This window comes from Nipponia nippon, unplaced genomic scaffold (assembly GCF_047370975.1).
Source record: "Nipponia nippon isolate SJK-2023a ecotype South Korea unplaced genomic scaffold, ASM4737097v1 scaffold_30, whole genome shotgun sequence".
NCBI classification, from domain to species: Eukaryota; Metazoa; Chordata; class Aves; order Pelecaniformes; family Threskiornithidae; genus Nipponia; species Nipponia nippon.
Window position 1 is genome coordinate 4,492,688 of NW_028262348.1, and position 23,771 is coordinate 4,516,458.

Genomic DNA, 23,771 nt, shown 5'->3' on the forward strand with positions numbered 1-23,771 from the left:
CCCGTGGTGTCACTTGCAGGAGCGTGATGTCAGGCGATGATACTACACCACGGCACACCGCGTGCCGCCGGGCACTAACGCCACGTGCCGCGCGCGGCGCGACTTGCTGGCGTGTGACGTCAAGCGCGACCCCGCGCACGGCCCCGCGGCGCCGCTCGCTGCCGCGTGACGCCCGGCGATGACATCACGCCGCCGTAGCCCCGCCCTCCCCGCTCCGCCTCACCACCCGAACGGCTCTTGCGCGACGGTCCCTAACGGCCTCGGGCCGTACCATTCTGCAGTCCGGCGGGGGGGAGCCCCCAGCGCCGCGGGAGAACTGCCCTCCCCAGCGGCAGTCGCCGCGGCGCGGAGCGGCCTCGGTTCTCTACGGGGGTCCGAGACCACCGGGAAGGCGGCGGGACCGGGCGAGGCGAGCCCTCGGTGCGCGGCCGTCCGCGGCTCCCCCCCGCCGCCGCCGTGGTACGGCTCGGCGGGGCCGGGCGGCGCATGCGCAGTGCGGGGCGGCGGCGGCGGCCGGACGTTGGGAGCGCGGAGGAGGAAGGCGAGAAAATGGCGTCGACGGGTGAGCGGGGCCGGGGGGGTCGGGCCGGTCCGGGGCCTTCGCGGGGGCCCCATTAGCGGCAGAGGCTGAAGCCGGAGCGGCCTCCGGCACCCGTCAGGACGGGCTGAGCCTGGGGCCGGCCGGGCTGAGGGGAGCGGGGCGGTGGCGGGGGGGGGGGGGCGCCTCGGGGCCGGGCCGCGGCCCTGTCACGGCGGGGCCCCGTCACGGCGGGGCCCGGTCACGGCGGGGCCCGGTCACGGCGGGGCCCCTGCGGTGGCGCGGTCCCTCCCGGCTGGGCCGCCGCCGTCCCGGCCCCCAGCCGGGCCCGGTTGCCCCCAGCACCGCAGGCCCCGCGGCGGCCGGGACCCCCCGGTGCCTCCCCGGGGCCGCAGTGCCCAGATTCTCCCTGCTAGAGATTCGCTAAGGGGTTGTTTACACTAGCGGATCCTCGGTGCTCCAGCCCCAGAAGATTCTTTGGGTTGTGCTCGTTCAGGATATCACTGTCCTTACTGAAGGCTTCCTCCATGCCTTCGGCCTTTCTGGTGGCTATTCGGGACGGTTTCTGGTGCAAATGTAATTTTTTTTTTAATAAAACCAGGGAAGCATCATAGAAGGAAACATGCTTTTACGCGAGGGCTCCAACTGAATGTGAATAGGTCAAAATTGAGACTTACCAACCACGACAGCATCAGCCTTAAAGTAAAGCCCAACAGCCGAAGGTTGGACCTCTCCGCAGAGGAAAATGTCACAGGCCATGGAGCGTGCGGGAACGTGACTAATATCACCTTGGGGAGGTTTTCTTAAAAAAAAAAAATTACTAAAGACACGTGTGCCAATGCAATTGTCAAAGTGGGGTTTAAAACTACAGCTGTCTTTCCGCTTAATACATGGAAATGTTCTTCTGTGGGAGCTGCTATTTTCGGCTGTGCTATTGTGCTCTTGAGCCTTGTGAAATAGAAGGATGAAGATTAATTTCCCACTGGAAATAAAGGCTCGGAGATGGTTTTAACTAAATGAACCATAATATGTTTTTTGTTAATGTTTTGCGTTAATCTAAATTCGAGCAAATTAGAAGAGAAGGATTACCGGAGACAAATTGCAAATTCAACACCTGGATTTAAATCCTACAAAGGGGAAAACGTCGTGTCTAGGTCGGACTGGGGGAAGGCTGTAAGAAGGGCTGCGTGATGGGTGTTTAATTGAAGACGGTGTGCGTAGCTCGAGGCCCCGGCAGCTCTTCGGGAGGGCGGTAGGTTGCTGGGGGTCTACCAGCGAGGGGTGAAGGTTGGGGAGGTCCGTGCTCAGCACCTGGCTGTTTTTTAACAGCCCGGAGCACTGTGGTAACCCAAGGGGGTGCAGAAAATGAGAATTAAATGAGGAGTGTGGAGGTTTGGGGGGCTGGAGGGTGAACAGGCTTGGAAAAGAGGAGGCAGGGGCGGAGGAGGGCATACGGCGAGATGGGGGGAGGATGGAGGGGTGCTGGGAGAAGGAGGTGGTGGGAGAGGGAAGATGGATGAGGGGGAATGGGCGTTAATGGTTTCTAACACTCAGGATTTAGCAGAGCTTAGAGCCACGTGTAGACTGAAAAAAATAAAAGAGCAGCGACCCTGAATTTAACAAGCTAGATTTTTCAATATTAAACGTGACAACCTGTAAGGAAAGCAGGAGCAGTGCCAGAGTAATTTAACAACTTGTGCCGTGCGTCTCAGGAGCGTGGAAGCCTTTGGATATCAGTTCAGTGTCTTTTTGCTATGCGTGATATTTCAGTCGTCTTCCTTGTGTACTCGTACCGATTCCCGTGGTCTGGTGCGAGGTTGAAGTAATTAATACCTGTCAAAAGTCACTACCAGAGTTACGGCGCTTCCGTTCCTCGGCTGTCAACACGCGCCCCAGGGTCTGAGCTCCGGCATCAGCGGAGGGAAGTGCAAAGGAGGAAGATCCGTAAGCTCACGTAGAGGGGTTAGGAGGAGGAGAGGAAAGCTTTATTAGGGCTGAATCCGTGGCCTCACGTAACAGGAGGTTCTGGTGTATGAAAATTTTCAAAATTATTCCTGGTGCTCCGTCACCTTCAGTTACAAACAAAGTGGTGAAGGCATTAAAGCGGTCCTCACAGCCTAGGGATAACGGAAGGCTGTAGGAGGTTGTCAGCCGGGTTCCTCAAATCTGTTAGTTAGGTTTCTAACCGAGGTCAGCGTACCCCGAGGTGCCAGCATGATGGAAACACCGAAACCTCTTCCCGCACAGGAGGATGTGGCTCTGCCTGAGAAAAGCTCTGCTAACATCCAGCTTCTGTCTTCAGCTCGGTCAGATGCCATAGCCCGAGCGGCAAACGCAAGCAAGGTCTGGACTAATTCCTGATCTCCGTCCTCGGGACTTTTGTGGTCCCGGGAGAGCTGGAATCTGGCTGGCAAGGTCTGGTCTGAGCGATGAATTCATCGTTCGCTCTAGAAGTTTGGATGGGAACTGGAGTTGCTTGGTGACTTTGAGGGAAAGCGTACATTTAGGAGCTGTAATCATTTCAAATATAGCCTTGTAATTGCCATGTGGACACATTTTCCATTCCCGCCAGCAAACCAGTTCAGCATAAACTTTTCTGCTTGGATTTTCAGGATTTCAGTTCTCCTCTAAATCAGGGTACTGGTGTGGATGGGGGCTTTGAGGAAGGAATTACTGCTAGCTGCCCGTCTCAAACCCTGCGGTAGAACTTTCCACAGCCATTTGTTCGCGTCCTTGAAAGTTAAATGGAAAGAGTGAAGTGTGGTGGTTTCTACAGAGCCAAAAGCTTGCAAAACCGGGGTGGGGGGTTTGTAAGTGTCAGCCCCAGCGTTTCTTTTGTTCCAAAACAAAACACCCTCCTGCCAGCCCCCTTGGGTGTCATCCAAGGTGGCAGTTAAATTAAAGTAGGGTCATTTGAGATCAAAGTTGCTGCTGCAAACAGCAGTAACAATGAAGGGAAGAGAGGTTTTGTTTCCTTCAAAGACTGAAAAAGTGCATTTACCTTACACTCTTTTGAAACTGGATTTCCAGCGGTTTATAGCAGTTCTTTCAAGCTGCAGGAGGAAATTCCAGCTGCTGTGCTGTTGCACTGTTAATTTTGTTAAGCCTTTGTCAACCTTTTTTTCTTTTTTTTTCTTTTCTTGTAGATTATAGTACCTATAGCCAAGCTGCAGCTCAGCAGGGGTAAGTAGCATTACGGTCTTATCCTCTCTGTTTTAAAAAGATGTAATATAAGTATATAATAATTGTGGTTTAGTCTTAACTTGGGTATGTTTGTAAATCCTATGGTTTTCCTTTAGCTTTTAGATTTTGCATTGCCTTCGTATTTCAGCAGAAACCATTCGGATATGTGAAAATTGTCTTGTGATACATGTTTTGCGCAAGTCAAAAATACGGGCATGCGTTATAAATGTCTTTAAATTCATTTTACAGCTACAGCGCGTATGCACCTCAGCCAGCTCAAGGATATGCACAGACCGCCCAGGTAAAATGCGAGACGGTTTTATAATTGCTGCTGAATCACGTGCCTCCCAGTGAGCTACACGGGGCTCTGCCAGCCACAAAAAACGCTGAGCGACAACGTCAACATCTGTCATTAAAAGTTGTCTTGTAGCTTCCCACACAGCCCGAACTGCTTTCTTCAAGTGTACACAGCCTAAACATCAAGGAGCCTCAACAGTCCCCTTTGTCAATATATCCGTGCCTAAGGTGGTTGTTGTCGAGAGGGTTATAAAAGCCTAATTCTCGATGTACGTTTGGCACCACTGTGGTGGTGGGTGTTTTACTCAGCAGTGTAGGAGAGAAAAACCTTAAAAGAAAAAGGGGGAGGAAATTGCCATTTGTGAGATTGCCGCGGTTGGTCAAAGCAGGAGGAGAGAATAGATTTTTTTCATGGAGTTATTGTTGCTGAACTTATTAATACTCTCAGTTGGCTAGACTGCAAAGTGATGATGATCTTTAAGAGATTAATTAAACCGTGCTTATTTTTAATCCTTAAAATACAAGTTACTAAAACCACATTTGTATAGGCACTCCAAGTATGTTTTCTAAGGTAAGCTTTCGTCCTCGAAAAGTAGCCTAGGTTAATTTTCCTTCGCCTTTCCAGAAAGGTTTTTGAAGGGAAAATCCTGCTGCCTAAGAGTGCGTCTGTATTACAGAGATAAAAACCACCACGTTGTCATCTTGGAGCGTTAGTGAGCAGCTTTAAATTGGTTAATTCTGGTTGCAGCAACAGCTTGGCTTTGGTGCTGCAAGGGTGAGCAGGAGCTATCTTCCTCTGCCTGTGCCATGCTGCCTGCTGCTGCCTGCACTAGCCAGTCCAAGGCAGGTGAGGCTGCGTGAATACCACACTCGCTTGTTCCTGCGGCGGGGTGAGAAGGCCCTTTGCGAAAAATATCAGGGTTACAGGAGGAGCACGGGTTCAGTCTTGGCATTTGGCTCGGCTTAAATGAAGGTGACGGTAGCTTTTCTTTTGAATAAGTATTTTGAGACAGAACAATTGCAAGAACCGCTACCAAATGTGCGGGTTACGCGGAAGGACAAGTGTAAGCAGTCTGGCAAGCGTAAGAACAGAAGGCCTCAACAACATCCTCTAGCGTGAGATTAAAACAACTAACCAACTAAACTCAGCTGTAGGCAAATGGCCACGGGAGGTTTGCAGCGTTTCCTGCCTCTCGATGCATGAGCTTCCACAGACCGTGACCTATGTGCTCCGGTCAAGGCTTTTCTACTCTTGGTTAAGATCTGCGGGCTTGAGTTCAAGGAGGCTGGCTCTCCAGTAACACAGGCTTAGATCCCAAAAGGTGTTTAAGTTCCAGGCTCCCACAGGAGTCAGTAAATCCCTTTGGGAATCTGGACGTTAAGGCTGTCTTCACGTTGCTTCTTGAGCTGTAACTAGAGTTTTATCCTAAACCAAACTGCTGGCCGCACAAAGCTGTTGGAAGGCGGCTGGTGCCTGAAGTTTGAGCCGGCTGGTCCGTGGCACGGGGCTGAGGGAGCTGGTAAAACTGCAGCGCCGGGAGCTCTGCGCTGATCCAGTCAGGCTGTGCTGCCGATCGGATCGCTGCGGCTGAGGAGTTGCTTTGCGGTGCCGTCTTCAGGATTGAGGCGGATGATGGGCAGAAGCGGTCCTTTAGTGATAGTCTAGGCTTGAAAATGAGCTCCAGGGAAGGTGCGAGTTGAGAGCTGATCTCTCGCTGAATGCAAAGGCGCCAGGACGGGAGCAGCCGTCACCGCGCCAGTTTGGTGATGGCAAGCCCTTGGATGCTCCTGCTGAGCCCGTCCTCGGGTGCCTACGTAAACTCCTGTTTTTCAAACTATTCGCCAGTGGACATGAATATTCAGAATAACTTCACTGAAACCTTAAATAGGTTACTTCTAGTGAACACGAAAGCATTTTTACGCTGAAGTAACTGACCTGTTTTACTTTGTGTGCTTCTGCCCTCCGAGTAGTCCCGCTCCCCGTGTTTCACGTTAGCCCTCGGGAGGTACCTGTGAGCGTTGACGGGTGCCCAGGCAATTATGAGGAGCTGGATGCTATCGTGTTTTGCATTACGTAGAGCAGAGGCGTGTTGTGAAAATGTAAGAGGCTGCCCCTCCAGTCCTGGCATTGAAAAACTGCGTTTGTAACTTCGTTACAGATCTGAACCGAAATTTGCAGTAGCGCCCAAACTTTCACAGTAGCCTTGGCTTGGCTCTGGTTGCTTTCAGTGCATCAGGTAACACAGATCCCTCAGTCTGTGTACATCACTGAAACAGTCTGTGTGTATCTCTGCAACGCCTGTGAGTCCCTTCTGTTCATGAATTAAATTTGTGTGTCCTTTGGAGCAGACGTATGGGCAACAGAGTTACGGAACCTACGGACAACCCACCGACGTCAGCTACACACAGCCCCAGACGACCGCCACGTACGGGCAGACTGCGTACGCAACGTCCTACGGGCAGCCTCCTACCGGTAAGAGCCCCATGCCTGCAAGGCCTGACTTAATCCTTGAGTTGAGCTCAAGTCTGCATTGGGGAACTGCATCCCAAACCATACAGAATTCCTCTGGGCAGCTCTGATGTGGAAAGGGCTTCCTTCCTTCCTCAAGAGCCTGCCTTGAGCAAAGGGCAGTTTAAAATGATGCGAAGATGCAGGTGGGCTGAGAAGGAGTAAATCAACATGCCGGTTTAATTTTTCAGGGAACGTTTTGGGTGCTGGTTCATGCTGTGGAACCAAGCGTGGCTGCGGAGCGTACTGCGCTTAGAGCAAAGCAAACGCGAGCGGCGCGGCAGCGCTCCCTGGGAGCCTGTACCCTGGCTGCGCTTGAGAACCCGTGTCCTCAGTGCTTCGGTTGCCTAAAAATCAAATCAGTGGAAGTGATGTATGCCTGTTCTGATAGCGTACCCTCTACTTTTTGTCTTGCGCTTCCCACAGTAGAAGGGACCGGTACAGGTTTGACTATCCTGCTCACTCTTGCGGGGAAAACGCTGTCTCATCCTGTCTAAACTTGTGGTGTTAACCCTTTAGGTGTCACTTGGTTTTAGCGCTAAAAATGCCCAGCATCAGAGCGCGCGCACGCAATGACAGTAAGAATTTGCTAGGCTGCGATGGTGTTTGCCATCTCCGTATCTCTGTAAAACCTCCGAGCGGCGTACTCTATGGATAAAACCTCCTGAGCGCCAATGACCGATTCCTAAAGGGTAAACAGCATGGTGAGACACGTCCAGGCGTCTTGACGTCTTGCATGCTCCATGTTGTCTTTGGATTTCCAGTGCAGACGCGTACGTCACGTGTCCGTTAACGCGCTGTACACTACTCCAACATGTGCTCTTTGAACTGGAGTTTTGTACGTACGAGTGTCTTAATGTCTGAAAGAAACTATTGAGACATCGTTCAGTTCTGGTATATTCGGACTGAATATTTAGGAGACTTTGAAAAAGAAAATGGATTTTCCTCCACGTAATGCCCTGGGTGCCGTTTTCCGCAGATTTCATCCTTTGCTGTGAGAGACGTTACAAATGTCTGTTAGAGTGGGAGCTTGCTTAAATACTTCCCAAAGCAAGGGAATACCGGGCAATGGGGTATCTGGCCACAGAAGCCCTCGGGGAATGCTTCCCAAGGAAGAGGTGGAGAGAAAACATTATCCTATTGTCCGTCCAGTTACACGGCACTTAAAATATTGAACATCTCTGCAGGGATGAGGGAAGTTTCTGCCAGGCAGCTAGCGCGTGTCCTGCAGAATGAGAGCCAGTACCCTTTAGCTGGTGTCGCTGTGGGTTATCTACAGGTTTTTTTTCCTTTCATTTAAAAGTATATGGGCATAAATTGGCAGCAAAAAGGATTTGTGGACTTCCAGAATTCCTTTCTTAAAAATGTTTGAGTCCCTTAATCCTTACTGGACCCCAGTCCCGCAGGGGTCGCAGGAAGCTGCACTGTTCATGTTTTTGCTTGTCCCTTAAGAGTGTATTTGCTGGAGGAATAATAATATTAATCACCTTTTCTGCACAGCTGCTTCTTTTTAGGCAAAAAGCTTCTTTTTCTTTTCATCAAAAAAACCCAAAAGACTCAAGAAGTGGTCAAACAAAAGATCGTATCAGACCTTCGAGTACGATTTGCCTCAGTTGGTGTAGCGTTGGTCTGCGGCAGAACTGTTGATGTCGGTCTCCGGGCAGAGTGCCAGGTTGTATTTATTCTTCCTACACCTGCCTCTCCTTGAGGAGCCAGCGCTGTGCAAATGAGACCGATAGTGCTTAAAGCCTGTCTTCCTCGCTCTGTCCTCTGCCTTTCGTACTAAATAAAGCCTGGGGTGTCGCCTGGGGCTTACATCTTTATGCCCTAAGAGACATGCAATTTTTATGCTTGAATCTCAATTTATTTTTCCTAGGCGTCGCCTTTTTGTAGCAAAGGGATGTCTGCAATTACTTAAAAGCAGAGTGCCTTTTTTTGTCTTTGCCTGTTTTTTGTGTAACATGCCGTTGTGGTCAGGGAAATTCCAATCCTGTGCAGATACACCCTCTCGGGGCTCTGCAGGAACGGCAGAGACGGTTCCTCTGCATCGCCTCAGGTGAGCGCTGGTGGAGCCTTCCCTGGGGACCTTCCTGTCCCAAGCTCTCTGCCATCCAGCCTTGCACCGACTCCCGGGCCGCCCGAGGTGAGAGTCACCGCCCAAGTTGCGCTTCTTCCCTCCCCGGGGCTGAAGGAAAAGGTGTCTTGGAGTCACCTCATCGGTTTGTTACGGAGAAGAGGGGTCCGGGAGCCTGTGGGCTCCTCTGCAGCTCCCCGGACGGCAACGGGATTAGGGGATTAACCGGCACCACCAGATCTGTGGTCATGGTTTGCTCTTTAATCGCTGCGGTGTGTAAGCATGAATTACAAGAGTAAATAAAGAGCTGTATCTGTTGGGGTTATTGGCTTTCTTAGCGATGTCGTTTGGGGGTAAAGACATCATTTCAAATGTCCAAGTATGAATCTCCTTTAAGTAGCTACATGGGAATTACTCTTTAAAGACAGCCAGCCCCCACTTCTCTTTTTACCTGTGAAATTTAGGCTTATGTATATTTTAAGTTTCTAATGTATTTAGAATTTGAAACGAACACACCCATCGCTGTCTTGGCTACCGCAATAATCTGTTACACCAAAATAGAGCAGAGAGAGGGTAGCCTCTCCGTCCCCTTCTCCAGACGCCGCCGGTAGAAGATATGCATGCCAAACAGGAGTCAGCTCTCTTTGGGCACGCAGACCCCCAAGCTTTTAATACTGCTTGCAGCAGAGAGAACCCTTTAAAAACTGCTGCTAGCTGACGCGAAGCCTGCTTGTTTCAGAATAAATCTCTTTGAATCCAGTATTTTCAGTTGATGTTCTCTGAGGACCAAATCCTGCAAGCTTCCCCTCCGCCTGAAGAATTCCTAGACTTCAGTAAGGGTTTTGCCTGCAGGCTTGGATACTTTGAGAGGAAACTGAGCCACGTAACTGGACTTCTTAAGCAGGTTATCAAAGTTCTTCTGTTACCTTTTTCTTACAGTATCTGTTCTGCAGACTCACCGTTTATCTTGCCGCCTGGCAGCAGGAGGAGAGAGAAGTGATGTAATGTAAATGCCCCCCTCAAAAATACAGCTCTTGGGGATTTTCAGAGTACCTAAACTAAGTGGTTGAAATGAAAATTTAGACCAGTGGGATGTTAAATCACCGCCTTTTCTTTCTTTGGTACAAACCCTTCCTGCTGAGCACACTCGCACAACGGAAACGCTCCATCTAGGGCCAAACCATTAAAATTCAGGATTTTTTTTTTTCCCTCCCTTTTATTCTGTCGACTGGGCAGAGCCAGGTGTTAGCAAACCTGCTCGCTTCCTTGATTCGAGAGGTTGGTGCTGCCAGTAACAGTGCTGAGAAAGGGGGCCCAGATTTTGGAGGACCGCCCTGTGGCTCTGGGTCTGACAAGAGCAGCCTAGGGCACGGCTGTGGCCTCAGCGGTACTTACTGCAGACTCTACTTACACAAACAGCAGGCTTTTTTAGTAAGTGGTCAGGCTTGGGCCAGTTCAAATAAGGATTCCTTTAACTTCTGGTGTCGGTGCTCTCTGTGGAAATGCTGTGGTGGCTGACATTTTAAGCGTTTGGACTGTATAAATTTGTCCGAGGCTCTAAAAATCATGCTCATTTTATCCTCTTCGGCATCATCCCATTCACCCTGCTCAGCAACACGCAAGAACAGGACTTTGCTTTTTGGAGAACTTCTCAGCAAAAAGGAATAATGACCGTGAAAGCTGATTTACTAGTGATTCGTGCACGTTATTTCCTGGTGGGAGACGAGCTTACTCTCTGGCTTTCGTGTTTCCAGGTTGGCAGCCCTGCGATGTGGAAGCCAGCCCGCAGCTTTCAGCAGGAGGGCGGTAGCGTGACAAGCGTGGGGGGCCCAGGGCAGGAGGAATGAGGCTTGTGGGAGCGGGCAGCGGCTTTTAGGCTAGCTGTTGCAGGTGACAAGAGCGGACAGGCTTGCGTCCCCTTCATCAGGATCCCGAGGCTAACCAGAAAACTCAAAGAGTTCAGGACAGAAAGCTAAAGTTTGTTTTTTTAACTAATGTGCTGTGCAAACTTCCTCCTCTCACTTCTCTTTCTCTTTACTCGCTGATTCAGAGAGCCGTGGGGAAGGGTCCTGCTGCGGTAGCAGGGACAGCGAGATGTGGAAGTACTGCGGTGGGCCGGGAAGGCACGCTGTATTCTGCTGGAAGTGTATCGCTTTTTCAAATTAGGGAATTGAAATAAAAAGCTGCAGCTTGCCTACAATGCTGTGTAATTAGAAGGCAGACTATGTCACAAGTGTCCTATGTTTATTAAAAATAAGCAATGGAGAAGCTGTTATCTTAATTGATGCAATTAAGATCACATCAACAAGACTGAGACCAGTTAACTGCTCTTTGGCAATCCATGTTTTGTATTTTTAGTGAGTCAGCTTTTGCTAACAAAATTTTTAATTGATCTTTTTTCATGTAAGTCTCCGTTTCATAATTTCAAAACCTGCTTGCAAGGTTCTTAACTATAAAAAGCCACCGTGTTAATGCCAGGGTTATAGCTCACCGTTGTGACAAGCCAAATGGTCGGCTAAATTATACAGCGGCAGCTGCTGGAGGGATTAATTTAAATGGAGCTGTTTGGGGATCTTGGATGTTCTTGTGAAATTGTTCAGAAATAAATGTATGGTCTGTAAGCTTTTTACCTGAAACAAACTGAAATTCGAAGAAAGGTGGAGGTACATAAAACATCAGGAGCTAGCTTATGTGTCTTTTTTGACCTTTCTCTTCAGTTAAAGCAAATGTAAAGTGCTTTTCTTTTGTTTCCAGAATTACTGATTTAAAATAAGACTTCATAAATGGCTCAAAAAAACTTGTCGAGTCAGGCTGGTGCCATTTTGTGCTTTTATTTTTCAGTTGAAAGGATGGGACCGTGCTTCTTAAATCAATTGGATTTCTTTTACTTTAGGGCTAACAGGAGCTTTGTTTAGCCTTCCTGTGTTCAGAAGACGCTGCATGCCTCAGCTTGCCCTGTGTGCGCGTTATGACATGAGCCGTGAGCTTCAGTAGCTGTAAACAAACAGCCTTTGGATGCTGATCGAAGGGTGGCTTCCAGAAAGCTCCTTGGAGCGTGGTTTTTGGATGGCGAGGGTAGAGCTAGGGCTGTAGGCTGAGGCTTCCCAGGGCAGGGGGTTTCTCCGAGGAAGGCGAAGGGGCGGCGTGGGTTAGTTCATCGTTTTTGGCTTATCTGTGATATTTTTGCAGTGGGAAAATCAGTGCTGTACCCGAGGTCCGATAAACCGTCAACAGAAGCGCAGTAGTCTGAAATGGTATGAGTGAAGGTCGCCAAATTAATCTGACGAGGCTGTCGTCTGTTCTAGGTTATACCACCCCGACTGCACCCCCAGCGTACAGTCAGCCCGTCCAGGGATACGGCACAGCCGCCTACGATACGAACACCGCTACGGTTACCACCACCCAGGCTTCCTACGCAGCACCGTCCGCTTACGGCACCCAGCCCGCCTACCCAGCCTACGGGCAGCAGCCAGCAGCGTCCGCTCCCGCAAGGTAACGTCTGGTTCCTCTCTTCTTCCTCAGGCTGCGTTGGCTCTGCTGTCGGGGAGAGCCCCAGCACACCACCAGCTGAACTGGGGCCTGCTGGTTTTGCTTACACCTTTTCTCTCCCTGTTGCGCTTGAGCTTTGCTCTCGCCACATCCGATCCCATTGCGTTTCAGGGCTGGGGGAAGCCGCGTAGGTTGGTTCTGCTCTGGCAGGGTGAGTCAGCGCCGTTACTGGGAGATGAACAGCAAAAATGGGCTCTTGACTCACGACGTAGAAGAGAAAATGGACCAGTCTGGTCTGATCTTGAGTCACGGGGTCAGCCAGGATACTGTTACGTGCTGTGGCTTCTGGAGTGGATGTACATGCTGTAGACAATTTCCTTTTTAAATCTCTTGTGTCTGGGCACTGTCAATAGTATATTTAGTTTAATTGTTTGCTCAGGATATGAAAAATTTAGACTATGTAATGGAAACTTGTTTAGTAGGGCGTAAAAACTGCTTTATTCATTTACCTGATGTTTGTAGCAACCACTTTGGTAAGGAAAGACGGAGCTTGGCACAGCTCTGTCCAATTACACTGCTAAGGATGAATCCTGACATCATTTAAAATAATTTTTTCCCAGCTTGTACAACAAAAGTAGCTTAACTCTTTTTACTCCGCTCTGATAAGCACTTAGAGATTAGAAACTGTGTGGGACAAATATAAAAGGGGGGGACATGGGAGTCATGTGCAAAGGGTTCTCTTTATTTTCAGGCCTCGAGGGTTAATACTAAACACAGAATCATGGAAGAGTTTGGGTTGGAAGGGACCTGTAAAGGTCATCTAGCCCAACCCCCAACATCCTTTCCCTTTCATCGGATAAGTGTATGGGGCAATACCTGCTTGCACTGGATTCTAAACCAAACAATGGTGCGTTTGACTGACAGCGTTTCTGGCTGCTTTTGAGCTAATTGTTTCCAAGCGTTGTGGAAAACCGGCTGGAGTGGAGGGGCGGTGCTGCCGACTGCTTTCCTGCCTGTTTCACATCCTCGACTCGATTCTAGAGCCAAAATTTAAATCTCTCTCCTTTGGTGTTATAACACAGCCGGTGAACAGAAGCTGTGGTGCTCTGCACTCTCTGTTCAGGGTGCTGCTCGGGCCTTTCCTCATGGCAGGGGAGTGCGCAAATACCCAGTTAGCAGGTGCTAAAGTGTTTAGTGTTTAACAAGCATAATTAGCTGCTGCCAGAGGGACGGACACCGATGTGATGCCAGCTTGTAATGCTACCCGAAGAAATAGGTAGTGCCGTTCCGTCCTGGGGGGGATCTGAGCGCCTTCACTGCTACCAGAGGTGGGGCTTTGCACCAACGTTTCCTTCTTGTTCGATATTGCTCCGTAGACCCCAGGATGGCAGCAAACCAGCAGAGACCAGCCAGCCGCAATCGAGTACGCCAGGCTACAGCCAGCCCAGCCTAGGGTATGGACAGAGCAACTACAGCTATCCTCAGGTGCCTGCCAGCTACCCCATGCAGCCGGTCACCGCGCCTCCCTCCTATCCTCCTACCAGGTAACGCTCCCAGCGCTCGAAGCCTCACGCAGCTGGCGCGGGAACTTTCAGCGTAGCTGGGGCAAAAGGGGTTTTCTCAAGGGATTTCAAACGAACAGATGTAAAAGGAGGTTTGGGGTCCTGGGAGGAGAGGGAGGCGTGGTTCTTGTTGGCTTACTTCTTGTCGTAGGGAAGATGCGGCTAGGATTGAGCGCGTGTCTCTGCATGCATACCTGCAGTAGCAAGGTGTAACGATGACAAATGTTTTTTAAGAAATTTCCTAGATAGGGGGTGTGTTACGGTGACCTCTTGCTGCCTCCTTACACGTGGCTTTGACAAGGGGCTCGCCTCTTCCCCTCAGGTGTCTTTGATGTGCTGATGCTGACTTGTAAAGCCTATGTTTTGAAATTCTCAAAGCCTGAGAGGCGTGAGGGGGGGACTGTTTTATTCTCCATCCACTGAAAATACTTCAGTGGCAAGGCAGAAGGGGAGACTGCTGCTTGCATTGCCACTGATTTTTGCCCTGGCGCTTCTGCCTCTTTCTGGAGGTACGAATAAATTGTGAACGGTCGCGTGGATTTTGCTTTTAGCCATCGTACCGGGCTTATTTTCCCTTCTGCCACCAGACTAGCCTCCGTAGGATGACTTCACCTTTTTAAATGGTTTACCAGAGTACATATGGCTTGTAATTGCATTACCTTCTAGCGCGAGCCACTTCTGCAGCCTAATGCACGTTGCCAGTGACTTGGCTCATCTTTCCAATGCTTTTGTCTTCCAGCTATTCCTCCACACAGCCAAGCAGTTACGATCAGAGCACTTACTCCCAGCAGAGCACCTACGGGCAACAGAGCACCTACGGACAACAGACTAGCTACGGCCAGCAAAGCAGCTACGCGCAGCAGCCGCCGCCAACTAGTTACCCACCCCAGACGGGATCCTACAGCCAGGCCCCGAGCCAGTACAGCCAGCAGAGCAGCAGTTACGGCCAGCAGAGTGAGTGTGCTTAGCAGAGCTGCGTGGTTGTGGAGGAAAGGGTCGGTCTCCTTTGCCCTCGCAGGGTGGGCTGCCTCTGAAGGAGGCTTGGCGTTACTTTGGGTCTAAAGCTTGCAGCTGCGTCAAAGGGAGAGCGTACTGTAGCTGGGTTTTGCCCCAAAACGGCGTGCCTGGTGCAGCGGCAAATTGTGATGCTCTCCTCGGCGCGGCGAAGGTGAACAGATGGTTGAAAAACACAGAAGTACAAAATAATCTTGTGGCTGGAGTGGGCAAGGCTTGGTGTAAACACCGGTGTTTGGCCGGGCGGCAGTTCTGCCGAAGTCATGCTGGTAGGGCCTAACGTAAAACTTGATTCTGCAAATGGAAAGCGGAGCATCCTTAAATTAACGCTGTTGCTGTAAGCGCTGTAGCAAGCTGAAGGCAGGTAAAAGGGCTTAAAAAGGGGACAGGCAGCCTCGACCCACTCTTGTCTGCAGCTCCCTAACGTGTTTGTTACAAACTTCCTCAGGCTCATTCCGTCAGGACCATCCTAGCAGCATGAACGTGTACGGACAGGAATCCGGAGGCTTTTCAGGCCCGGGAGAGAACCGGAATATGAGCGGCCCTGATAGCCGGGGCAGGGGAAGAGGGGGATATGATCGCGGAGGCATGAGCAGAGGTGGGCGGGGAGGAGGACGCGGTGGAATGGGGTAAGAGCAAATCTTTTCTCCTTTTATCTAATTCTGGTTTACCCATAGGATTTGAAATGGAAAGAAGGGACTGAAAGGTTGACATGCCCAACGGTACTTCCATGGAGAACATCTCTATGGCAGCATTGCTTCTAATCCATGGAAATATTATCCTAGGGGAAATAGGAGCAGGATCTATTTTGTTTTGCCCTGCAGCTGGTTGGGCCCCGGGGGGGGGGGAATTAGGGTTATTGCTAAACCTGGAACTTTCAGCTCCCTTCGTGGTCACACAGAGGCGAAATCCTCTGCGGGGTTTAACAGTAACTCCGGATTGAACACACACAAACCTTCCGCCAGGTCCAGGAGTCATTCCCTGTGCCTCGGCAGCGGGGATCTTGGCAGCGCAGGTATGTACAAGGCAGAAGCCTCGTGTCAGCCCCGTGTTACGCCATCAGCCTCTTCACCTTAGCAGCAGCACGCAGAGCTGCGTCTGTAAGCGTACGGCTGCTCTCGAAGCCACGACTCTGAGTGGCCAGAACACTTAGAGCTTGGCGGGAGCGCGAAGAAAGACCCCGAGAAAGCAGAGGGACCTGGCCTGGCTCCCAGGACTGCTCCCCCTTGGAGCTCTCAGGTGTCTAAATCAGTTTGGCCATGGTAACCGGTGGCAAAATCTGGTTTGGTAAACCTACGCCTTCAGGTCAGCAGTCTGTCTCCCTGTCCGTGATGTTTGTTTTGCTAGCGGCAAGGAAGGAGGACTAATCCCACAGGCTCCTAAGAGAAGGAAGGTGTAGCTTTGTGTGTGTTCCATCCCTCACACCGTCGTTCAGAGCTATGCAGAGGGTCCCTAGGTGCCCGCTGGAGATGTGGCGTGGGATGCACGGCGCTAGCCCTGGTATTTCACGGGGCAGCCGGAATTGCAGCTTCTCCTCGATAGGCAACTTCTGAAGGTGTTTTACAACCCGGTGGCAACCGGAGTTTGGCAATCGATAGTCCCATTCTGCATAGCTCTGTCGAAATGAATTGAAGTGGCATGAAATCTTTATCGGAGAAATACAACTACCGGTGTACGGAAACAGAAGAAAAAGACCGGCTTGTGTTGGAACCCAGCCGGCTTGAATTGGCTTGAGTGGAACAGAGTTCCACGGTTCTGCATAAAGATTTCACCCATGCTGTATTTATCTCTAACGGTTTAAAGTAGATGTAGACACTTGAAATGTCTATCATCACATCTTAAAATTTCTAGCCCCTCCGGAGCTTCTCATGCAAAAGATTTGTCACCCGTCTCTGATTTCACGCCCTAATCCGAGCTTAAATTGCGTGCGTAGCGATTTCCACCTGGCTAGACCATTACAAAGGGTCCCCTGCCTTATGGACGTAGACTTTCTGCTGTCCATAGACAAGGCGGCCTTCCTATGAACGCCGAGGGGCAGGTAGGGGAACTCGGCCCCTCTTATCATGCTGTGGTGATGGATTTCAGTGTCTCCGGCAGGTAAGGAGCTCGATGTTATTAACGTGCCCTTTTTCATTGACTCAATTATTTTATATTTTCATTGGCTGTTAAACATGGAAACTTTTTAACATGCTTTGTCGCATTTATATGCTACAGGTTACAAAGTGAGAGCCTTGTATACACTTCAATACTTAAAAAGTACCCGTACTCAGTACTCAGCCGGCAGCATAATGAAAAGTGGGACTAGACACGGTGTCCATATGGAGAGGAAAAATATACATAGAATATTTTTAACCAAATGTATTCATTGTATAAATGGAATCCTTCTGTAACTTTGGTAACTGCATACTTGTTGTTTGGTAATAAAACCAGAGGAGGTATACTACTTTAGAATTGTGTAACGTTAAAAAGTGTAAACGTCTATGTTTAAAAAGAGAGACATTACGTAAATGGTGTGTACTTTAACAAAAGGAGGCAAAGCTGCATGCAACAGCTTGAAACTGTGTATTGACAACTTTTTTTTTTCCAGTATTAGAGGTGCAATACTTGCTAGAAAATAGGCGGTGCTCTCCCTCCTCTGCTCGTCGCCTTCCAAACAGCTTCTTGTCTCTCCAAAAAGAGCAAGAAACATCAAAATCCTTTTCAGGTGGCATTTTCCTAATTAAGCAGCGCTTGAAAGCAGTCTTAGCTGAACGCTTCAGCCAAAGCTTTTCACGAAAGCTGTGGCCCTGAGTTTGCATTGGCGCCTGCCGAAATCTTCCGTTCTGGTCTGTGTCCACAAAGCTGCACCCCAGGCCTTCGAGCCCCCGCTGTATTCTGTAAGTTCTCCCTCCACAGAGACTTGTTAAATTCAGTAGCGACCTGAATGTATGGCTTTATACCGAGGTTTTTAGCAGAAATGTCATCTGAACTGTGTTGTAGGTATCGCGTATGGTTGTCTCCTACCTTTTTTAACTGTTAATGTCAGGGACCCGCGGGCTCGTTTCGCTCCCGTGCTGCGAGAGGCTGAGGGTGCACCTTTATGTACACACAGCGGGGAGGGAGTTGACCAGCGAACGACCTCACAATTTCTCCGAAGCAAAAACCCAATTTATAACGCTCGAAAACATTTTTTGCCAAGTATTGCACTGATAATACCCATACAAGTAATGCAAGGGTACCGACAGCAAAGTGGTGTCTAAAACCAGACAAGCGAGGTTGCGTATATGTAAAGGAAATTTGAGCGAGCTGCCCTGAAGAAAGGCATAGTGCCGAGATGAGAGAGAGAGAGACAGATGCATTGTTTGGAGATGTTTAGCCAGTGCCCTTCTTCCCAGTGAGCCGCAGAGGCTCAGAGCGGTACTGGCTTTGTAAAGGGAAAGGCCTTCATTTCTTCGTTTATCCCCCCAGCAGCGCTGGAGAGCGAGGTGGCTTCAATAAGCCTGGTGGTAAGTTTTTGAGCATTACAATGGATAGTGTTAAAAAAAAAAAAAAAAAATTGCAGTCAGTTTTTAGAACAAAGTGTAATTTTTATTAGTTTAAGTGGTTAAAATGACATATGCAACAAGACTGTAATGGGTACTGCCGGCAATGCCTAGGGGTATGCGGTTACAGGACACAGGGTAACGTGGAAGAATTGAGCAACCACTTCTGTAATTTGGGGAAAATAAATGGTTTGGATTTAATAAATTTTTTGTAAAGTAACTTTTTATTAATGAACGTAAAACTTGATTGGCCTGGTAAAGCATTAAAAAAAAGAAAAAAGTGTAATAGTGGTTAATGGTTTGAAAGGCTGCTAAAAATAGCAAACCGATCACCAAGTAAAAGGTGCATTGCTGATGTTTGTGCAATGCAGGTCAATTTGAGTTTAACCAGCGCCAGCGAATGGTGGTTATAAGTAGATAGTATTGTGTGTGTCGGTTCTTCGGCCTGCAAGGCGTGCACTAACACCGCTTCTTATGATTCTTTCCCGACTGGCAGGACACATGGAAGAAGGACCGGACCTCGATTTAGGTAATTGCCGATCCCTGGTGGGACTCTCTCCCGAGCTCGTGAAATTGAGACTTCTCTGCTCGGGAGGAGGGCTGCAGCCGCGGGAGACGATGCTCCCTTCTGTCAGAGCGCAAGGATGCTCTGCCATTCGCAGTCTCTTTCTGGCCGTTTCATTTATTTCTTGATTCCCGATTCATCGGAACAGCCGGACTGGTGGAAAACCGCACGTGTTTGTGAGACGCTTACGATCCTCCGCGGAAGCTCGGGGGGCTTTTGGGGGAGCTGCTCTGCAGCTGCTTGGTTCAGCAGAAAGCCCTTTTCGGGCAGCCTGGTACGCGCCGGTCCAGTAGCCGCCTCTTGTGCCACCCCTGGCCCGTTGCCGTGCAGCTTTTTCCTTCCTGTTGCACAGGCGCGTCTGGAAGTTATGCGTCAGCCTTCCAGGATCGGCACGTTGCTGCGGAAAGGGGGGGGTTAGCGCAGCGAAGCGGGGGCTGGAAATCCACGTGCGGGAGCCCGAAGGATGCGAAGGTCTTCCTCGCGTCTCATCTGGGATGTCTGCCGTCATAACCGAGCAGTTGAACTGCCCGGTTCTCCTCGCGCTGGCTGCGTGTGGGTGGCTGCGGCGGGAGAAGCGGCCGGCGGCGCCTGCCTGCATGGAGGCGGTGGTGGAGCCTCGCCCCTCTCGGTGCCTGGGTTTTCGGGTCGCTTCGTAAATACCCTCATTGAGAGCGAAGCCGCAGCTGGCCGAGGGGATGACGTGATGAAAAGTAGTCCGTTATGTTGTATCGCTGCCTTTCCTCTCCCTGCAATGACACCGTGAATTATCTTCTAGGCCCACCTATGGACCCAGACGAGGACTCGGACAACAGTTCGGTTTATGTGCAGGGACTCAATGATAATGTGACCCTGGAGGATCTGGCAGACTTCTTCAAACAGTGCGGTGTTGTCAAGGTGAGAGGGAAGAGGTGTGCGCAGGTCGGCCTCCAGCCGCTGGGGGAAAGGGATTGCCCGCCTCCTCCCTGCCTGCGCAAAGCTCGTCTCCGCTTTGCCCTTCGTTTCCAGCAGCCGGCAGGTCTCTGCCTGGTTGGGCAGGAGGATGGCCACAGCCTGGCGCTGAGCTGTAGCTCGAGTTTTCCCAAGGAACCTCTGCGGGATTAAGTGCAAGGTCCTGCACCTGGGTCGGGGCAATCCCCGGTATCAGCACAGGCTGGGGGTGAAGGGATGGAGAGCAGCCCTGAGGAGAAGGACTTGGGGGTACGGATAGATGAAAAGCTGGCCACGAGCCGGCAATGTGCTCTCCCAGACCAGAAAGCGAACTGCATCCCCCGCAGCGTGGCCAGCGGGGCGAGGGAGGGGATTCTGCCCCTCTGCTCCGCTCTGGGGGGACCCCCCCCTGGAGCCCTGCCTCCAGCTCTGGGGTCCTCAGCACGGGAAGGACGTGGACCTGTTGGAGCGGGGCCGGAGGAGGCCACCAAAATGGTCAGAGGGTGGAACACCTCTGCTATGGGGAAAGGCTGAGAGCTGGGGTTGTTCAGCCTGGAGAAGAGAAGGCTGCGAGGAGACCTTATTGCGGCCTTTCAATACTTAAAGGGGGCCTACAAGAAAGATGGGGACAGACTTTTTAGCAGGGCCTGTAGCGATAGGACAAGGGGGAATGGTTTTAAACTACAAGAGGGGAGATTCAGACTGGATATAAGGAAGAAATTTTTTACGATGAGGGTGGTGAAACACTGGCAGGGATTGCCCAGAGCGGTGGGAGATGCCCCAACCTTGGAAACATTCAAGGCCAGGCTGGATGGGGCTCTGAGCAACCTGATCTGGTTGTAAATGTCCCTGCCCATGGCAGGGGGGATGGACTGGATGGCCTTGAAAGGTCCCATCCATCCCAAAGCATCCTGTGATTCTATGATTTGTCCCTCAGCGGCGTGATTAGACTTGCGGAAGCGCCAGTGCTTCCAGCCGCGGAGGACGCGTGCCTCTGTGGATCCGCTGCTGGCGGGATGTGTGGCAGCATGAGGGGTCGGGGAGAGCGGGGGAGGACGCGGGGAGGCTGCAGCTTGATTCTTGCGCTGCCCAGTGCACACGGGTGCCGGCTGTCGGGCCGAGCAGCAGCTGCCGCCCGTGGTAAGCCGGAGGGGCCCTTTCTTCTGCCACGGAGTCGCAGAAATGAGGCTTGGTTGTCTCAAGTCAAAAGCAGAACAGAGAAGAATAAATCCTCGCTCAGCTTATGGGGAGATGTGGCTCGAGGTGACGTTTTGCTGTCCTGCTAGATGAACAAGAGGACTGGGCAGCCTATGATAAACCTCTACATCGACAAAGAAACCGGCAAACCAAAAGGAGATGCCACGGTATCTTACGATGACCCATCTACTGCCAAAACAGCCGTCGAGTGGTTTGATGGTGAGTACGCGGGGTGTGTTGTGGGATGGAACCGCTTTCTTCTCCATTTCAGAACTAAGTTCTCGTCCGGCGGAAGTCAGCGTGTCTCTCCTTGGCGCGTGGAGGATCGTAGTCGTTTAAGGCTGGCTCTAGGTGGTCGAGCTTTAAGAGGTTCCTGCGTTTAACTGGAACAGATAAGCCTGGTGCTTGGGTTGTGCTTGTCCTCAGTTGCCCATGCTTCTGTCACCTGCTGTCTCCTGTGGCGGGAGTTTAATCTCAGTCCCACGGGTGGAATTTTGCCCTTCGCCAGATAACGTTTTCCCTGTGATTAACGACTCGGTGCAGTTGTGTCCCCTGTGGAAAGACGCGTGCGATACCAGGGTCGCAGCCCAAAGTGACGCTCTTGCCCTCGTGTCGCTCCTTAGGGAAGGATTTCCAGGGCAGCAAGCTCAAAGTCAGCCTCGCGCGGAAGAAGGGCCCGATGAACAGCATGCGAGGCGGGATGCCCCCACGTGAGCAGCGGGGAATGCCTCCCCCTCTCCGCGGAGGTAACGTCCATCTGTCTGTCCCCCCTTGCACCCCGTCCTCCAGCCGTGGCCTCCCGGGGTTAACGGAGCCTTCCTTGCAGGTCCAGGGGGACCCGGTGGCCCGGGGGGGCCTGGCGGCCCGAGCGGCCCCATGGGGCGGATGGGAGGCAGAGGTGGAGACAGGGGTGGCTTCTCCTCGAGAGGACCACGGGGATCCAGGGGAAACGCCTCCGGCGGGAGCGTCCAGCACCGAGCCGGCGACTGGCAGTGTCCCAATCCGTAAGTATCCCGTGCTGCCCGCGCATCACAGCAGCTCCACGTGAGCCCAGCACCGCTGTGGTCGCTCCCGCCTGCTGATAACAGCCGTCTCGGAGCGTCGGGGGCCCTTTTGTCCAAGGTGCTGGCCGGGAGAAACAGGCCTTTCCTAAAATAACTCGCTGGGCCTTCCGAGGGAGTTCCTTTCTCCCGTCGGGAGCAGGGAGGGAGGGCTGGTGTCGCTGCTGCTGGACCAGTAGCCTGGCTGACTTCCTCCAGGTCCCACTGACCAGCTTTTGCGTCTCTGCTCCTTGTGCTCTCCCGTTGACAGCTGGTGGCACTTCCCGCCGTTATTTAGCCAGGAATGCCTTCCCGGTCTTCCCTAACTGCTGTTTTTAACCCAGGGGATGCGGAAACCAGAACTTCGCCTGGAGAACGGAGTGCAACCAGTGCAAGGCTCCGAAACCAGAAGGGTTCCTTCCCCCGCCGTTCCCCCCTCCAGGTACGCGGGCGGCGGTGGGGCTGGAGGCGCCCGGCTGCGCCGGGAGCGGCTCTTTCCAGCCCCAGGAGCTACTGGGGCTCCAGCCCTCCCGGAGCTGCGAAATGGCGGCCGGGCCCGCTCTCTCCTCTTCCTCCCGCGCTTGCCAGCTCTTCTCGAATTGCCGAGGCTCTTCCCCGGGGCTGTCTTCAGCACTTCGGTGCCCCAGAGCACCGCTTTCACCTCGTTAGGCAGCACCCTAACGAGCCTCGGCTCTCCTGTGCTTGCTGCTGTGCTCCCCTGCAGCATTGGTTGCCCTCGGGCTTCCCAACCTGCTCCTGGACCTGCTCACATTTTCAGTGCCGGAGCTGGATGCGCCGGGTTCATGGGGGCAGGGTGTGATGGGCCGGAGATGCATCCGGAGTGGGCTGGCTCTCCCCTCGGAGCGTCCGGAGCGGGCTGCCTCTTCTCTCGGAGTGTCCGGAGCGGGCTGGCTCTCCCCTCGGAGCGCTCTGAGAGTCTTCTCCTCTCTCCCAGGCGGAGACCGCGGTAGAGGCGGCCCCGGGGGGATGAGAGGTGGGCGAGGAGGTGGCCTCATGGACCGTGGGGGACCCGGTGGCATGTTCAGAGGTGGCCGCGGTGGCGACAGAGGTGGATTCAGAGGAGGCCGGGGTATGGATCGAGGGGGCTACGGAGGAGGCGGCCGGCGAGGAGGAGGCGGAGGCCCCGGGGGCCCCCCGGGACCCCTGATGGAACAGATGGGCGGCGGAGGCAGAGGTGGACGGCGCGGAGGACCGGGAAAGATGGACAAGTACGTACGGAGAGCGGGCGGGGGGGGGGCTGAGGCAAACCCTGATGCGCGAGCAGGGGGCACCCCAGTCACCGGGGAAAGGGGCGGAGGGGCCCCGGGGCCCCGCTCCTTCCCCAGGTCGGGTTTGGGTGTTGGGGCGAGCGGCTGGTGAGGCGAGGGCAGGAGCCTGGGGGGCACTGACTGACCCGGCCTCTCCCTCCACTCGCAGGGGCGAGCATCGCCAGGAGCGCCGAGACCGGCCCTACTAGAGACGGACCCCGCAGAGCTGCATTTACTACCAGATTTATTTTTTAAACCAGAAAATGTTTTAAATTTATAATTCCATATTTATAATGTTGGCCACAACATTATGATTATTCCTTGTCTGTACTTTAGTATTTTTCACCGTTTGTGGAGAAACATTAAAACCAAGTTCAACGGTAGCGTGCCGAGTTTGGGTTTTTTTTTGCCCCCCCCCCCCCCCCCTTTAAACACGGTTGTTTAACGAAAACTAAACCCGCGCGCCCCCCTTGTCGTGAGCATGCCGCGCAGCGACGAACTGTAACGATGTTAATGGTTTTGTGACGGTTTCTTTCTTTCTTTCTTTTTTTTTTTTTAAATAAAAATTCCCGATGTTTATAAACGTA

General features: G+C 52.0%; 1 protein-coding gene across 4 annotated transcripts; it reads left to right on the forward strand.

Moving 5' to 3' along the window:
- The first annotated feature begins 452 nt into the window (after positions 1-452).
- Positions 453-23,567, forward strand: EWSR1 (EWS RNA binding protein 1). Of its 4 annotated transcripts, none has more exons than XM_087768850.1 (17): positions 458-562; positions 3,685-3,721; positions 3,971-4,022; positions 6,368-6,491; positions 11,907-12,093; positions 13,467-13,634; positions 14,392-14,606; positions 15,115-15,295; positions 18,114-18,151; positions 18,684-18,716; positions 19,528-19,646; positions 20,966-21,095; positions 21,500-21,622; positions 21,703-21,880; positions 22,261-22,358; positions 22,872-23,145; positions 23,354-23,567. In XM_087768850.1, exons 1-17 carry the CDS (start codon positions 487-489, stop codon positions 23,391-23,393), a joined length of 2,073 nt encoding a protein of 690 aa, XP_087624976.1. In that variant the 5' UTR covers positions 458-486; the 3' UTR covers positions 23,394-23,567. The 4 variants fall into 4 exon arrangements, with proteins under 4 accessions (XP_087624980.1, XP_087624979.1, XP_087624976.1 ...); XM_087768851.1 differs by having other exon boundaries at positions 18,117-18,151; XM_087768853.1 differs by lacking the exons at positions 22,261-22,358; positions 23,354-23,567 and having other exon boundaries at positions 455-562; positions 22,872-23,031.
- The last annotated feature ends 204 nt before the right edge of the window (positions 23,568-23,771 follow it).